This window comes from Lissotriton helveticus, chromosome 3_2 (assembly GCF_964261635.1).
Source record: "Lissotriton helveticus chromosome 3_2, aLisHel1.1, whole genome shotgun sequence".
In the NCBI taxonomy this organism is placed as follows: Eukaryota; Metazoa; Chordata; class Amphibia; order Caudata; family Salamandridae; genus Lissotriton; species Lissotriton helveticus.
This window is the reverse complement of record NC_136062.1, coordinates 134,551,180-134,568,775: the sequence shown is the minus strand read 5'-3', so window position 1 is coordinate 134,568,775 and position 17,596 is coordinate 134,551,180. Positions and strand designations below refer to the sequence as shown.

The 17,596-nt window shown below is 44.1% G+C and overlaps 1 protein-coding gene across 5 annotated transcripts in view; it reads left to right on the top strand.

The window, feature by feature from the left end:
• Positions 1 to 17,596, top strand: part of TJP1 (tight junction protein 1) — a 736,246-nt gene that overhangs the window by 340,874 nt on the left and 377,776 nt on the right. For all 5 annotated transcript variants that reach the window (XM_078684928.1, XM_078684927.1, XM_078684925.1 and 2 more), the window contains exons 10-11: positions 4,705 to 4,810; positions 14,729 to 14,879. In XM_078684928.1, the coding sequence (XP_078541054.1) occupies positions 4,705 to 4,810; positions 14,729 to 14,879 (257 nt within the window). The remainder of the gene's footprint in view (positions 1 to 4,704; positions 4,811 to 14,728; positions 14,880 to 17,596) is intronic.

Sequence of the window (17,596 nt, the reverse complement as noted above, 5' to 3'; positions counted from 1 at the left end):
TCTCTCAGGCACATATTGGACCTCAGACCGCTAAACCTCTACATTCAATCGGCTCACTTCCACATGGTCACTCTCCAACAGGTGCTCCCACTACTTCAACAAGGCGACTTTCTCTCCACTCTAGATTTAAAGGACGCCTACTTTCACATTCCCATTCATCTGGTTCACAGGAAATATCTCAGATTCATGGTAAACGGTCAACACTACCAATTCAAGGTCCTCCCATTCGGGGTGACTACAGCACCCAGAGTCTTCACCAAGTGCCTCTCAGTAGCTGTGGCCCACTCTCAAAGACTACACATTCATGTCTTCCCTTATCTGAAATACTGGCTCATAAAAGCCAAGTCTCACAGCAGCTGTGTGCCGCACACACACAGAGCAGTCCAACTGCTTCACGACTTGGGATTCACAGTAAACCTCACCAAATCCCACCTCCAATCGTCCAGCATACAATATCTAGGGGCTACCATAGACACTTCAAAAGCTCTAGCATACCCCAACCTAGTCAGGATAAACACCATACAAGCTCTAATAACAAAATTTCAGCCTCAACACTCACTCCCAGCTCGAATGTTCATGCAGCTAATCAGGATGATGGCCTCCTGCATTCTCATCGCCCCTCATGCAAGACTTCAAATGCGTCCCTTACAGGGGTGTGACACGTCAGTGGAACCAGACTCACGGTCAGCTAACAGATCTGGTGTTGGTAGACGACCACACCCATCGCTCTCTGCGGTGGGGGAACACACAAAACCTTTTCAAAGGACGGCCGTTCCTCTACCCAGTTGCACAGATAAGGCTAACAGCAGATGCATCGCTCATCAGCTGGGGAGCACATCTTCAAACCCATACCATTCAGGGCATGTGGAACCCTCAACAAAAAAAGTCCACATAAATTACCTGGAATTGTTGGCAATCTTCCTAGCATTAAAATCTTTTCAACTCCATCTCGAAGGCAAAACTGTCCTGGTCCGTACAGACAACATGACAGCAATGTATTACATACAAAAACAGGGAGGGAAACACACTCTGCAGCTTTCACACCTAGCTCAAGGCATATGGAGATGGGTCATTCCTCAGAGCATATATCTCCTTGCATAACACATCCCAGGAGTACACAATCATATTGCAGATCTGCTCAGTCGTCAGAGGCAGCAGATCCACGAATGGGAACTTTATCCTCAAGTTTTGCTTCCATTCTTTCAAATGTGGGGCCAACCAGAAATAGACCTGTTCATCACACACCAAAACGCAAAATGCCCAAGTTTCGCATCCAGGTATATACACCCATTGTCCGAAGGCAATGCACTATGGGTCAACTGGTCAGGCTGATTTGCTTACGCTTTTCCGCCTCTCCCGCTCATTCCGCTAGTTGTTCGGAAGCTCAAACAGCATTCCCTCACAATGATCCTGATTGCTCGAACATGGGCCCAACAGCCATTGCTCTTGGAACTATCAGTAGTTCCTCATCAAAAGCTACACCTCTCACCCAAGCTTCTCACTGTGAACCATGGAGAGATAAGGCATCCAGATCCCAGTCAACTCAACCTTGCGATCTGGCACCTGAAATCTTAGAGTTTGGCTACCTCAATCTCCCGCGAGTCTGCATGAACATCATTAAAGAGGCTAGACGTCCTACCACCAGATATTGCTATGCCGCGAAGTGGAAAATATTTACAATTTACTGAACAAATAACAAAATCAATCCACTGGATGCTTCTATTCAAAACATTATATATAACCTTTTGCATCTACAACAGTGTAACCTAGTGTATACATCCATTAGACTACAACTCGCTGCAATAGCAGCCTATCTCCAAAACCGACAACACTTGTCTTTGTTTAGGGTACCAGCTATCAAAGCATTTATGGAAGGACCTAAATAATAATTCCTCCTATTGTTCCACCCTCTCCAGTATGGACTAAAATGTCCTTACCAGATTAATGGGTCCCCCATTTGAACCTATGCATAAATGCGAATTACAATTTTTCACCTGCAAAGTAGCTTTCCTGGTTGCAATCACCTCTCTCAGAAGAGTCCGTGAACGCCAGGCATTAACCATACAAGAACCAATTCTGCAAAGTCATCATAACAAAATGGTTCTTAGGACTAACCCAAAAATTCTACCTAAAGTCGTGTCTGCTTTCCACCTTAACCAGTCTGTAGAACTCCCAGTGTTTTCCCCTCTATCACACTCAGTAGCAGAACAAGCTCTTCACACGCTAGACGTAAAAAGAGTGATACTTTACTACATTAAAAGAATGAAATCCTCTAGAAGGACTAAACAATTTTTTGTGGCTTTCTCCCCACCTCATAAAGGCAATCCTATCTCAAAAACAGGGATTGCAAGGTGGATTGTTAAATGCATCCAAATATGCTATGCTAAAGCCAAACTCACATTAACCATTCCCCCTAGAGCTCACTCCCCACGTAAACGTGGGGGCATCTATGATATTCTTAGGGAACATTCCCGTAGATGACATCTGCAAAGCAGCAACTTGTTCTACACCACACACCTTCATAAAGCACTATTGTGTAGACGTACAGGCGAAACAACAAGCTTATGAGGGCCAGGCCATATTAAGAACACTTTTTCAAACCACTGCAACAGATACAGGTAGCCACCACTAATAGGTAACTGCTGTATAGTATATGCATAAGTATACGATCTACAGCTCATATTCCTCAAACAGAAAATGCTACTTACCAGTATGCATCTGTTCTTGGCATGTAGAGCTGTAGATTCGTATACGCCCACCCACCTCCTCGGATGCCTCTATCTGTTCCAGTATTATCTTATTTAGATACATTACACATGGACATCCTTTTCTATTTCTTACTAACTCCATCATAACCCTCCATGGCAAAATAATCTGGAGATGGAGTCGATGCCCATGCACATTATCATCCTAAGGTGCAGTCACCTACCTCTCGACCACAGAGACTTCTTCTAAGACAAAAACAAAGTGCAAACATTCGAGCCCAACACCAGATGGCAATCTATGCATAAGTATACGAATCTACAGCTCTACATGCCAAGAACAGATACATACTGGTAAGTAGCATTTTACTTACATTACAGCGAGTACAGCAGATAGAAAGAGTATGGAATATTCTTTGCATAACTCCTGGTGTGCAGTAACTTTATAATTTTTAAGCAGAAGACTTTGAAAAATGTCGAGAGAAATTTCGGTCTTTCTGTACTTTTTTTGGTGAGGACTAAATTCAGGAAAGGCATGTGCTTCTGAACTCGCATCTCAGGATGTAATACGTTTCAGCACTGACTACTATAGCTCACATGTTAAAATCCAACAAACTAAGATTTAACAAAAACAGATGGTAGTCAAAAACTGTTTTGAAACAAACTAAGAAGTTAGCAGTAAAATAATTAATGTTGATACAGGTAAAAAATGTTGCATTTGGGTCCCTAGCCACACTATGGATCCAAGCTGCATCTCTCCAAAAAATGTGGATTGCTGTCATATGTGTGGTTAATCTCAAAACACTCACCAAAGTTTTAAGTACTGGAACATTTTTTGAAATCTACTGACTTCAAAGTACAATTTTTAGCATGAAAGAAAATTAGTTGATGAAGCATTGAATTTACACATTATTCCATAGTGTGAACGTCTCAGAAGACCAAGAGACGAAATCAATCCTATCAAGGGTCTTCGGCCTGTGCTGTTCCAATCACTCTAACACATAGGGGAAGGTGGCAGAGTACCCTAGTGCTGATGCTCCATATACTCCTGAGCATGAATTAGACTGTGAAGGTGGATGTTGCAGCATAGTCATTTTCTTTTCATGGTGTCTATTTGTGAGACGTCTGTGCATTTTTTTCTGTACAATAATTTATTATGTTGGTTGTCATTCACTTTCTTCCTCCTCTGTAGTTCAGTGTTTGGTTGGTCGATGCTCAAATTTGTGAATTCCAAAATGTTATCGTTCTCAAAACTGCTGTGTTTTCTCAAGTGTTTAGAAACTTTGATTCTTAGTCTTTTTCTCCTGACTCGGTGTGACTTACTTACCATTGGAAGTTCAGAATTATGTCCAGAAGGTGGTGGGTTGGTTTTAGAGATGGGGAGAGGGTCTATAGAAGGGATGTCATATGTACTGACAGAAAAATCATTGTGAGATAGACCCATATCGTGAAAGGTATTTGGAAGTAGTCTTGACAGTTAACCAGTATCTCACCATGTCACCCCAAGTTAGATAATTTGTGATTTAAAGTATTGTATTGTCATGGTTGTGTCTTGCAGTGTTTGCAATAGCTGAATTGTTTGTGCCATGTAAACAAAAACATCTTAAAGAAATATAGTTTATAGCTATATCAAACAAAGTTTGTATCTATTAGTGACAATAATGACAAATCTGAGCTTAGATGAAGCCTGATCACAGCAAACCTATGTCCCTGCACACCTTTAAAACATTTTGTCACTTGTGTCCTGCAGATCATGCTGTTAGTTTTCATCTGCCCTCTCTTGTTGTAGAAACATAATGGAGAGTAAGCTAAAGTAGTGAGGTGATTGAGTTGATGGCACTCACCCTTGAATAAACCCCAAAAATGGCTCTACAAGGATTTGCTTCGTGTTAGCAACTCATATCCTCAGTGTATTTGAAGCGGTGGTTGTTTACTTCCATTCTCATTAGAATGAATGATGTGAGTTTCTCACTTTGATTTCGCATTTTCTTGGTCTTACCAGAGCCAAAACCAGTGTATGCTCAACCTGGACAACCTGATGTGGACCTTCCAGTCAGTCCAACTGATGGGCCTTTACATAATTCAGATCATGAAGATGGGATGCTCAGGTATTTTATTTTAAATTTGTATTATCACCTTTTTTCTTTTCAATGTACAAGAGGTGTGTACTCAGATTCATCATTTTTACAGGTGATTTATTTCTTAATTGTACTGTGGACTATCTTACTATCTTAATGGGATGAGATAGTTTAATTGCATGTATACTGTGAAACAGTGCATCAAAATAATTGTTTGGGCATTGGTTGTAAAGAGAAATACGTGTTCGAGGCATATGAGCTGCAGATTGTACACTATGCATAGATTGCCATCTTGTGTTGGGCTCGGATGTTTGCATGTTTTTTTCGTCTTAGAAAAAAAGTCTTGTAGTCACGAGGTTGGTGACTCCTCCTTTGGTCGACAGTGTGCATGGTCTTTGACTCCATCGTTTTTTTCCCACCATCGGGTTCGGATGTGACTTCCTGCGTGCCGGATCGGTATCGTTATCGAACCCCCTTCGACTCGCAATCACACTTATCCAACGTTATTGTCTCGATCGCGTGCCTTCGACGCTCACCCTCGCCAATTTGTGATTAAACTTCGATGCCTGCGATCCTCGATGCGGGCCGTTGGGCCTACCCTTGCCGATAGAGACGGACGTCGATGGAACGGACTCCATTTAAGAAATGGTCACAGTGTGGTGCTAAGTTTCCATACTCTGACCTCCATCCTGTTTGCAATCTGTGCCTCTCTCCAGAACATCAAGAGGACGATTGTGAAGCTTGCCTCTCATTCAAGTCGAAAAAGACCATTCGGAATCGTCTAGTTAGACACCGCGACATGCAGTGAGTCACAGGTTCCATTCCGGACTTCTTCCATCCAGGTCCCGATAACCTTCTGGTGCCAGAACAAGAAGAGATTCCGGACTCCGAAGTAGACATCTCCGAGGCCAAAGATGACAACACCCCGGCTCAAAGGGACGTGAGTACTGAAACTCCAACCCCAACCAATTCCATACCAATCGCTCTGGTAACACCTTCGCCTTCGGGCTCAGGTTAACACCGTACAAAAACTTCCAACGCCCCGCCGCCGGGCCCATCACCGAAAGACAAAGAAAAGCCATCCGGTACTGAGAAACCACCTTCGACACCGAAAGCTCAGTCGTCTGAGTTGCCACGCCCTCTTCCACCGGCATCGGGAAAACATTCAGCACCGAAATCTACAAAAGATTCCGCGGCACCGAAGCAGCCCGATAAAACATCGGCACCTAAGTGGCCGGATCACGCACCGGCACCGAAGCAGCCGGATAAGCCACTGGCACCGAAACAGCCGGATAAAACCTCGGGCCGAAGCACACAGACAAAACTTCTGCACCGAAACACACAGAAAAGACTTTGGCACCTAAAACTTCAGAGCCAAGACTATTAAAGGACAAGGCACTGAAAGCTTCGGAACCAGGGAAGGATGCTGTACCGGGCAATGTTCCAAAATACCCAAAAACAGTTTCGAAAAGGAAATCTTTGACGCCAAGGAAACCTATCGATCCCGAAGAGCTCTTCTTTACCGATCCAAAACAAACTAAAGTCTTTATTCACCCAAAGATTGGTCACATAGTCACCAAGCTACATACAAAGAGGAAATCAGAACATTTGCCACAGGCTCCAGTTCCTCCAAAGAAGATTCATATAGCTACTAACACTTCACCACCACCTTCACCTCCCACACCACTTAACCCTAATTAAATCATTTCGCCTCCACACTTTCCACAATCAGAGGATAGTGACAATTCACATGAGGATTGGCAACTGGATGAATACGTAATGCAATTAGATCCTGATGATTCGCCACCGGAACCAGACCCATGGAATGATTGCAATACTGATCTAACCAATTATCTGGATTTCTACCCCTCAAAACCATCCCCACCAGATGACAATGTGTGTTTTGCCCACCTAATCAATAGGGCAGCTACTTACCAGAAGTTCAAACTTTATTGAGACCCTGTAGAAGAGGATTTTCTATTGGAGACTTTTGCCCAACCACAAAAATCTACTCATTTCTTACCCATGTTCCATGGCCTTCTTAGATACGCTCCTGAGGTTTTCAAAGACCCAGTTAGAGCTAGGGTTCTTAACCCTAGAGTAGACAAAAAATACAAAGCAGCTCCCACTGACCCTATATACATCAAGGGCCAAGTTCCCTTAGATTCACAAGTGGTTGCCAATGCACGCAGAAGGGCAAACTCCCAAGGGTCAGGTGACACACCAACTCCTGACAAAGAATCTAAATTATTAGACGCGTCAGGTAAACGTATGGTTTCTCAAGCTAAAAGTTCATGGAGAGTAACAAACACACAAGCCCTTCTAGCAAGATACGATAGGGCCCACTATTATGAGCTCGAAAAGCTCATTCAACATCTACCTCAAGAATATAAGGACAAAGGCAATGACCTTATACAAGAAGGGAAACTCATAACCAATACTTCCATCAAATGTGTGTTTGACGCAGCAGACACCGCGTCACTTGCAATAAATACCAGTGTTTTGCTACGCAGACACGCCTGGCTCAGGGTATCTAGGTTTAAACCAGATATACAAAATACCATTCTAAATCAACCATTTGATAAACAGTGCCTCTTTGGCACTGCAGTCCATGCATCTTTAGAAAAGATTAAAAAAGACACAGAGACCGCAAAAACTATGGGAGCCTTACAGTCACCATCTACCAGAGGCTCCTTTCGTCGCTCCTTTTATATAGCAGGTTCCAAAACAAATACATCAGAACACCCGTCCTCATCCTATAAAAGTCCCAGTCAGGGCTCCTTTTCTAGGGGTTACAATAGAGGAGGTAACAACAATAAGGGTAGAGGCAGAGGTAATAACATCTGCAACTCCCTTAATAACAAACATTGACGACCCTACGCTTCCCCCGATCATCCCACTTCTGTCGTGGGACGCTTCTCACAGTTCCTACCTGTCTGGAATTCCATCACAACAGACAAGTGGGTAAGACAGATTATCCAGTATGGTTATTGCCTGGAACTCACTTCTACACCCCCTAACATTCCTCCAAGACAGCGTCCAATGTCATTAGAACACCTGACGCTCCTCAAACAGGAAGTCTTAGCAATGTTACAAAAAGATGCAATAGAGCCAGTTCCTCTGCTTCATTAGGGCACAGCAGTCTATTCCCTTTATTTTCTAATCCCAAAAAAGTGCGGCTCTCTCAGGCCAATACTGGACATTAGACCTCTCAACTTTTACATTCAATCAGACCAATTCCACATGGTCACTTTACAAGTGCTACCACAGCAAGGCGACTTTCTCTCCACTCTAGATTTAAAGGACGCCTACTTCCACATTCCCATACATCCCGCTCACAGGAAATATCTCGGGTTTGTGGAAGATGGTCAACACTACCAGTTCAAAGTGCTCCCATTCGGAGTTACTACAGCACCCAGGGTTTTCACCAAATGCCTCGCGGTGGTTGCAGCCCATCTCAGTAGACAACAAATTCATGTCTCCCCTTACCTAGGCGATTGGCTCATAAAAGCAAACTCCCACAACAGCTGTGTTCAACACACACTCCGGACAAGTTGCTTCACAGTCTGAGAGCGGCACCCTCTGGTAGAGCTAAAGGAGGTTTAATTATTTATATTTCTAATACCTTAGGACCTATGGAAGTATCTCCCGTAAAATTAGAAGTGAACTTCCAGATACTCTCTGCTTTAACAAGGCAGAAACAGTAATTCTGGTAAATTTTTACAACAATCTTCCAGAGAGAGAGCTAGTGACTACATTGTCCCAGTTGCATGCTGAACTGTCCACCCTCATTAGGGGCTCCTAACAGCGATTTTTAAATGAAAATGAAAAACTGAATAAAGGACAGAAAATCAAAGACACAGAGTCTCTTGCCTATGTATCTGTTGGGAAACAACTGTGATATTGTCACATGTGATTTAACAAATGTTGAGATACCATTTTGCTATCTATCTAAAATTGTGTATTTAATTCTGAAGGGTGCTGTCCATTTTCAAAGGCTCCGCAGGGCTAGCCTCAATCATCTGGGGGAGCGATTTTAATCAATATCTATGTCAATCTAGCAGTCCCAATTTGTGTGGGTTAACGGATGAAAAGGATGATTTGATTGCCCACTTCTCCCATTCGAGAGTTGGAAGCTCTCTAAATGATATATTATTTGATCTGGGCCTTGTTATTGTTAATCCAAGAGATCCCTCCTCCCTTCTTTATGAACTGACCTTTCTTGGCGGTGGCAGGCAAAGTACGATAGATTTTATTCTCCATATCTATGACACTAGAACAGCAGGTAACAGAGTTTGAGATTCATACAACTGCACTGAGTGACCACTCTGCCCTTAGTATTCTACTCCGACCGCGTCATAACCGTAGGACGCATAGTTTAACTAGTGCTATGAAGCAAAACACTCTGACCCTGGATAAAACAAATGGGTTTTCATTAAAATGGGCTGAAAATTGACCCCTTGGTAATTACTAAGAGAGTTCTTAATATAGCTCCCTCATCTATTTCTAAATGTTTAGATTTGTCCACCCAAGATCAGGACGTCTTAATTAATTTTAAGGTGATCTTAAAGGCTATAAATAAGGAGCTTTCTGTAAATTCGAAAATTAATTAACAAAAAAAACAATGGTGGTTCAATCACAGATGCACTGTTGCCCACTCCACATTGCAAAAAGCACTTAATAAATCAATCGGTGTCCCTCAAGATATAGTAAAGCTTAGGAGGGAATATAATGTACCAATAAAGGATAGAAAAAAAGAATTAAAACAGGCTTTATGGGACCAACTACATGATAGTTGTAGACAAAAAGAGAGTTCTGCATTTTGGGCAGTGGTTAAGTCTCCATATTTAATTGACTTCAAATCGGCCCCAAGTATCGATGTTGCCATCGATAATTCTACCTGGGTGGACTATTTTACAAAGATCTTTGTAAAAGGGGCAGACAATCAGAGACAACAACTAGGCTTGGGTCAAGTACAATCTGTATCCCCTTACCTTATTCCCCTAGATATTACAATTGGAGAGGTTCTTTTGGCCCTTACATCTAGTAAAAACAGGAAGGCACTGTGACCGGATGGAGTTCCAATAGACTTTGCGAAGTCCAATTTAGACCTATGGGCCCCACTGGTGACAAGAGTATCTAAGGCATCCTGTGAGGTGGGCTACTGGACTCCTGGTCCAAATCAATCATGGTCCCCATCTTTAAAAAGGGGGACCGTCAGGAGGTATCCTGCTATCGCCCGATCTCACTGCTGGACTCCTTGGGAAAGGTGGCGGTAGAGTTATACTTGAACGCCTCCAGCAGTGGACGGATGATGGTGCGATCCTCTTGGACCTTCAATTTGGGTTTCGGGAAGGCTTGGGGACAGTAGAACAAGCCCTAAATCTGGCATTGATCCTAGGTAAATATGTTAGTGCAAAGGGAGGCACGGTCTACATGGTTTATGTAGACCTATCAGCAGCCTTCGACTGCGTAGCCCATAATAAACTTTGGGCCATCCTAGCGGAAATGGGTGTCGAAGAACCTTTGCTGAATTTTTTGCGTGAACTTTATTCGAACGCATCAGCAAGGGTGAGGTTCAGGACACAGGGCGAGTTAACAGCGTCATTTGGAATAGAGAGAGGAGTGAGACAAGGATGTGTCCTGGCCCCATTCCTCTTCACGCTTTATACCAACGGGCTGGAGAGGGTTATGATCACTGAGAGCCGGGACCTTCCTTTAGTAAACAATCGACCGATCCCCGCTCTTCTCTATGCCGACGACGCGGTGATACTCGCCAGAACGCCCCTTGAACTGCAGAAGGCACTAAACAAATATGCACAATTTATGAGCAACCTGGACCTACGCATACACATTAAAAAAACTTTTGTTATGACGGTGGGTCCGGGGAAAAAAAGGCAAACCAATACACACTTAGGAAAAGAGAAATTAGATTCTACAGATCAGTACCCAGATTTGGGAATTATAATGCATAATAGACTCAATTGGAAACCAGCTATAGATTCTAGAAAACTTCTTTTAATGAGAGCAACAATGGCCCTGGTAAATGTCTTGAAAAAACTGGGTAAAAGACCCCCGCTAGAACTTCTCCAGATATATAAGGCAAAATGTCAATCAGTTGCATTATACAGGGCAGGTCTTTGGGGGTACGCAAAAAATAATGCCCTACAATCTGTGGAAAATGCTTTCCTGAGGTTCCTTTTGGTTGCCCCAAAGACCACTTCTACTTATGCCTGCCATATTGAGTTGGGCATTCCTTACTTGACCGATCTAGTAAAAACGGAACCACTCCTCTAGTGGCACCATATTTGGTCAACGGATAAAAACTTTCTCACGCAGGGGATCATTTTAGATTGTATGTCTCTTGATCGTTGCCATAAAATTGGATGGTTGATATATGTAAAACGTTTTATAACTGATCTAGGCCTAGAAAAACATTATTTGGTGCCCTCCTCTATCCGCTCCATACCAAGGAAGACATTGAAGGTTCTGTGCCTAGCGCACTTAGATGAACTAAGATTGGCTAAAGAGATCATTAAACCATCTGTGCAACAGTCCATAGCCATCCAAACCACCATAGCCATCCAAACCACATTTTCTCTTCAGCCATACTTAACCTATAATTTCTCTGTGTTTGAAAGATTTCTTTTGGTTAGATTTAGGCTGAATGTCTTCCATCGTTTGGTTGCCTTTCCGCAGACCAGAAAATGGGCTTTAGAATTACCCCCATGCCCTTGTGATGATATTTCGGTGCAGGCAACAATGCATACCCTATTTTTCTGTAAATTCTATACGGAACACAGAAAGATTTGGTTGTTGCCGATATTACAATTTATGGGCATTGGAAGATGCCGTCCGGCCCTGCTCTGTTTACAGTTTTTGGAAGAGGAGGGGATATCGAGGCACATTGTTAGATTTCTGAAATGTATTTTTCGACATCGCGCTAATCTGCAATGAAGTCCGTAACTTGTATGGTTTATCCTCCTTTTAACACTGAATGTGTGCCAATCACTAACTGAAAATTATGATTGCTAAACTGCTGCACTAAGCTGTATTGTACATTTAATCCCCTTCGGGATCCATGAGTTAGTTAATCTTTTTTATATCATGTATACTTATTATCCTTTTTAGATGTTCAATTACAAAATGAATTGTATTTGTAATGATTGCTTTTATGGTGTTTTCCTCTGATAAAAAAACGAATAAAGAAAGATTTGATTTGATTTGATCAGTCTGAGATTCACAATAAACCTAAGCAAATCCCATCTCCAACTGTCCACAATGCAACAGTATCTAGGGGCTACAGTTAATACTTCCACAGCCCAAGCATAACCCAACCCCGTCAGGATAAAAGATATAAAAATCCTAGATCAAACATTTCAACCACAACACTACCAGCAAGAGTGTTCATGCAGCTAATAGGAATAATGGCCTCTTGCATTTTTCTCGTTCCTCATGTAAGATTGCAAATGCGTCCATTACAAGAGTGTCTAGCACGACAGTGGAACCAGGCTCAAGGTCAACTAACAGATCTGGTGTTGGTGGACGAATGCACCCATCGCTCTCTGCAGTGGTGGACCACAAAAAACCTTTCCCAAGGGCGGTTATTCCTCGAGTCAGTCACACAGATTGTGCTAACAGCTGCATCGCTCACCGGCTGGGGAGCACATCTCTAAAATCATGGACCTCTCAACAAAAACAATTCCACATCCACTACCTGGAATTGTTGGCAATCTCTCTAGCGTTGGAGTCTTTTCAACCACAATTGCTAGGCAAAGCTGTTCTAATCTGTATAGACAACATGACAGTAATGTATACATACAAAAACGGGGGGGGGGGGGGAGACACACTCTCTCCTGTTATCCCATTTAGCACAGAGCATCTGGAGATGGGCCATTCCACGGAAGATATACCTCCTAGCAGAACACCTACCAGGAGTACACAATCAAATAGCGGATCTGCTCAACCGTCAAACACAACAGATCCACGAATGGGAACTTCATCCTCAAGTACTTCTTCCATTCTTTAACATGTGGGGACATCCAGACATAGATATGTTCGCCACACACCAAAACGCAAAATGCCCAAGCTTCGCATTCAGGTATCCACACCTATTGCACAAAGGCAGTGCGCTTTGGATGAATTAGTCAGGCAAATTTGCCTACGCTTTTCCGCCTCTCCCAATCATTCCATTACTAGTGAGGAAACTCCAACAGCATTCCTTCACAATGATCCTAGTTGCTCCAACATGGGCAAGGCAACCATAGTTCACAACTCGGTTGGAACTATTAGTAGTGCCACATCAAAAGCTGCACCTCCCACCCACGCTTCTCACTCAGAACCATGACGGAATAAGACACCCATATCCCAATCAGTTCAACCTTGCGATCTGGCTCCTGAAATCATAGAGTTCGGCTACCATAATCTTCCGCCATACTGTATGAACGTTATCAAAGAAGCTAGACGCCCCACAACAAGGGCATGCTATGCAGCAAATTGGAAGAGGTTTGTCATTTATTGCTCACGCAACAAAATTGACCCACTGGATGCTTCCATTGAAAACATCATCTGTTATCTTTTGCATTTACAACAATGTAGCCTTGCGTATACATCTATAAGATTACATCTAGCTGCCATAGCGGCCTACCTACAAAACAGACAACATTTGTCTTTGTTTAGAGTTCCCACGATCAAAGCTTTTATGGAAGGACTTAAAAGAAAAATTCCACCAAGAGCTCCACCCTCTCCAGAGTGGAATTTCAATATAGACCTTACCAGACTAATGGGTCTTCCATTTGAACCTTTACACAAATGTGAACTACAGTTCCTTACTTGGAAAGTAGCATTTTTAGTCGCCATCACATCTCTCAGAAGAGTGAGCGAACTCCAGGCATTAACCATACAAGGACCTTTTTTACAAATTCATCATAACAAAGTGGTTCTTAGAACAAACCCACATTTTTTAACATAAGTGGTATCTGCCTTCCATCTAAACCAGTCTGTTGAACTACCAGTATTCTTCCCTCAACCAGACTCAGTGGCAGAAAGAGCTCTACACACCCTAGATGTTAAAAGAGCATTACGTTACTACATTGAAAGAACGAAATCCTTTAGGAAAACCAAATAACTTTTCGTAGCTTTCTCCGCACCTCATAAGGGCTATCCTATATCCAAAACAGGAATTGCAAGGTGGATTGTAACATGCATACAAATATGCTACATAAAAGCCAAACGCATGTTAACCATTCCCCCTAAAGCTCATTCTACACGTAAACTAGGGGCATCTATGGCATTCTTAGGAACATCCCCCTAGAGGACATATGTAAAGCAGCAACTTGGGCCACACCACACACCTTCACAAAACACTATTGTGTAGATGTGCTGGCAAAACAACAAGCTAGTGTGGGCCAGGCTGTATTAAAAACACTTTTTCAAACTTCTGCAACAGATACAGGTAGCCACCGCTAAGGAGGATACTGCTATACAGGTGTGCAATCTGCAGCTCATATGCCTCAAACGGAAAATGCTACTTACCAGTATGCATCTGTTCTTGGCATGTAGAGCTGCAGAGTTGTAAACGCCCACACTCCTCCCCGGATACCTCTATTTGATCCAGTATTATCTTAATTAGATGGAGCCGAAGCCCAGGCGCACTGTCGACCAAAGGAGGAGTCATCAACCTCGTGACTACAACACTTCTTCGAAGACAAAAACAACATGCAAACATCAGAGCCCAACACCAGGTTGCAATCTATGCATAGTGTTCAACTCTGCAGCTCTACATTCTAAGAACAGATGCAAACTGGTAAGTAGCATTTTCCTTCTTTTCTTTATTTCTCTGATAAAAATGGGTTCATTGTTGAAATGTAATAGTCTTTTGTTGCTTGAACATTCAGAAGGGTTTCTTTTCACCACTGGATGAACAATTATTATCTAATTCATTTTTAGGCCAAGCATGAAGCTGGTGAAATTCAGAAAAGGGGATAGTGTTGGTTTGCGATTAGCTGGTGGTAACGATGTAGGAATTTTTGTGGCTGGAGTTTTGGAGGACAGTCCAGCAGCAAAAGAAGGATTAGAAGAAGGTGATCAAATTCTGAGAGTAAGTCTTTGAATTTAGTTGATTAAAATATCTATTTATTTCGATAATAATGCCTGTTATTATGTGTATTACTGAGAAAAGGTTGAATTGAGATTCTGCATTAAAAACATGCATTTTTCCTTTATGGGATTTTGATTCACAACTGGTTGAATATGCCCCATCGTCATACAGAATCTTGGACCAATTCTTTTAATTTTTTTTATTAAGCAAAAATCACAATAGTCCTGTACATTACTCATACTGGCTCTTTCCAGTACTCATCCTGGGGATATCACTGCCACATAGTAGCTGGAATGGTATGTATTTGTTATAAAAGGCATTGTACTCCTGCACTGTACAAAAACAACCGCATCATAGATGCAGAAATCCATCCATGTGAATTTGTGCTCCCTTACCATTTTCCTTTTTCCTGCCAAACAATTTAGATCAAAAATCAACTTTTCGAGCTGGCTAAGATGGCCGCTTAGCCTAGGAGCTCCGGGGAAGACACGGACCTTACGACAATCCGGACAGTAATCCGCAGTATAACAGACCCCCAGGAGCTGGAGCCCGGTCCCGTGATCGAGCGGTAGCAGCCGGTGAAACTCCGGTGTCAATCGGTGGCCGGAAAATACGACTTTCGCCGACAGTGCCGGAGCGGCCGAACACCCGGATGAGATCGGGCGCTCAAGTGACCTACGACGCCGACGCCCAGTGCGAGACGCCCGGACGGCGCCCGGAGGGATCATACGCCGAAAGGGGGACTGCCGCAGAAAACAAAAGAGTCAGACACCTCATGCGCTGTGAAAGAGGCGCACCTAACACGCACGCTGCAACTCCTGGAAACGGCGCGCGAGCTGTAACTGCGGTGACAAACTAGTCACTCGCCCGACATCCACGCACTTACACCGGATTGTGGCGTGCTGTGGGGGTAGGGGCTGACCTGAACACTCAAGGCCGGGGGTAGGTGGCAGAGGACCCCCCCTCTCCGGACCCGCGACCGTGAGGTAGTGCTGAGAGAGATCCTGGTGACCTCGCTAAAGCAGAGGCTCTCATTACTTCCTTCATACGCCGCAGGAGTACGGGCTGAAGCGGAGGGTCCACGGGGCAACGTCGACACAGAACACATTTGGTGACAGTAATTACAGAAGCCATTCATCGCCCCAAGAACCCCGGGGGTGAACCACGCAACAGATGTTGGTTGTACGGTAATCGTTGTCAGAAGCTCATGCGGTGAGGAGAGAGGAGTTATAATCCGCAGAGAGTAAAACCCAGACGCCTGACCTATCGCGGGCATCAGTCCCAGTGTGGCAGCTCTTCCTCCCCACGAGAGATTTACTTAATGAGAGACGCAGGAGTGACACTGAGATATACGGGGGTCTGCAGCGCCCGTGATTGACCTAAAGAACGCGACCCCTTTCCCCACGCCGCTGGTATAACGGCACGCCACTGGGATTCGACGTGCAACAGGGATTTGATTGAACGGGGCACGACACTTCGAATGTACGGACCTCCTCTGCGCCACAGGAACTCCGTAAAACCGCGCCCATACGAAAAGTGACACCCACACCACATAAAAGGGAATCATGGCAGGCAGGGGTCCGAGAACCAATAACGCCCAATCTAAGTTGGACAAATTTGCCTTCGAGAAAAACTCTGTGTCACACTCGGAAGGGCGACTGTCCGCGAGTAAAAACCAGGAAGGAGAAGGGGCGAAAAAGATCACATTAGAAGATGTAATGGCGGCCTTGACGAATGTGCAAGCAACAGTTGGCACAATCTCAACAGATATATCCCTCCTACGCGCAGATCTGCACAAAATGGCTGACCGGGTAAAGGAAGTCGAAATCATGACGAAATCCCTGGTGACAGACACGTCAGAATTACAAACTGTAGTCACTCAACTCAAGAAAGAGAATAACTCTCTGGCTGACAAGCTTGACGACCAGGAGGGACGCGCACGACGTAACAATGTGCGCATAATTGGAATTTCGGAGACCGAAGGCAAGCAGGCAATGGACCTGTATGTGGAGGACCTGATAAAGACAGTGTTGAATCCTAAGGGGCTCTCCAATTTCTTTACAGTGGAGCTAGCACACAAAGTTCCTGGCGGCAGGCCGAAACAGGGAGCCCCCCCGAGACCGGTGCTCGCCCGCCTCTTTAACTTCCGAGACAGAGATGCTGTCCTGCAGGCTGCGAGAACTTCTCCACCTGTGCGTGTACAAAACGCAACAATAACCTTCTTTCCGGACTACACGGCGGCAGTGTCCCGGCGCAGGAGGAACTTTCAAGAGGTTAAAAAAGAACTGAGATCGAGAGAGTTACCCTACTCTATGCTGTTCCCGGCGAGACTCAGGGTGGTAGCAGATGACCGGACATGGTTTTTTGAAACTCCAGAGGCGGCGCAGGACTGGCTTGACGGCTGGCGTCCAGCAGGAAGCAACAACCATGGGAGCAGACAATCCCACCGACGGGAAGGTTGGGAATGGCCAGACTCACAACACACCGAATATCCGGATCTTTGGCGGCGAACTAAAGACACTTCATTGAGAGGCTATTGACACATAGAATTCATCGTTACAGTAATGAGGCTGTGGCGGCTCTGAGAGAGGGTCAGGGCCGGCCTTGGGGGACCTGAAGGTCTGGAAATTCCACTGGGCCTAATACCCCGGACACGCAAGTACTATGATGTTGGGAGGGTAGGAGCGCTCTGCTAAGTTGGGGAGGCGGGTAGTTAC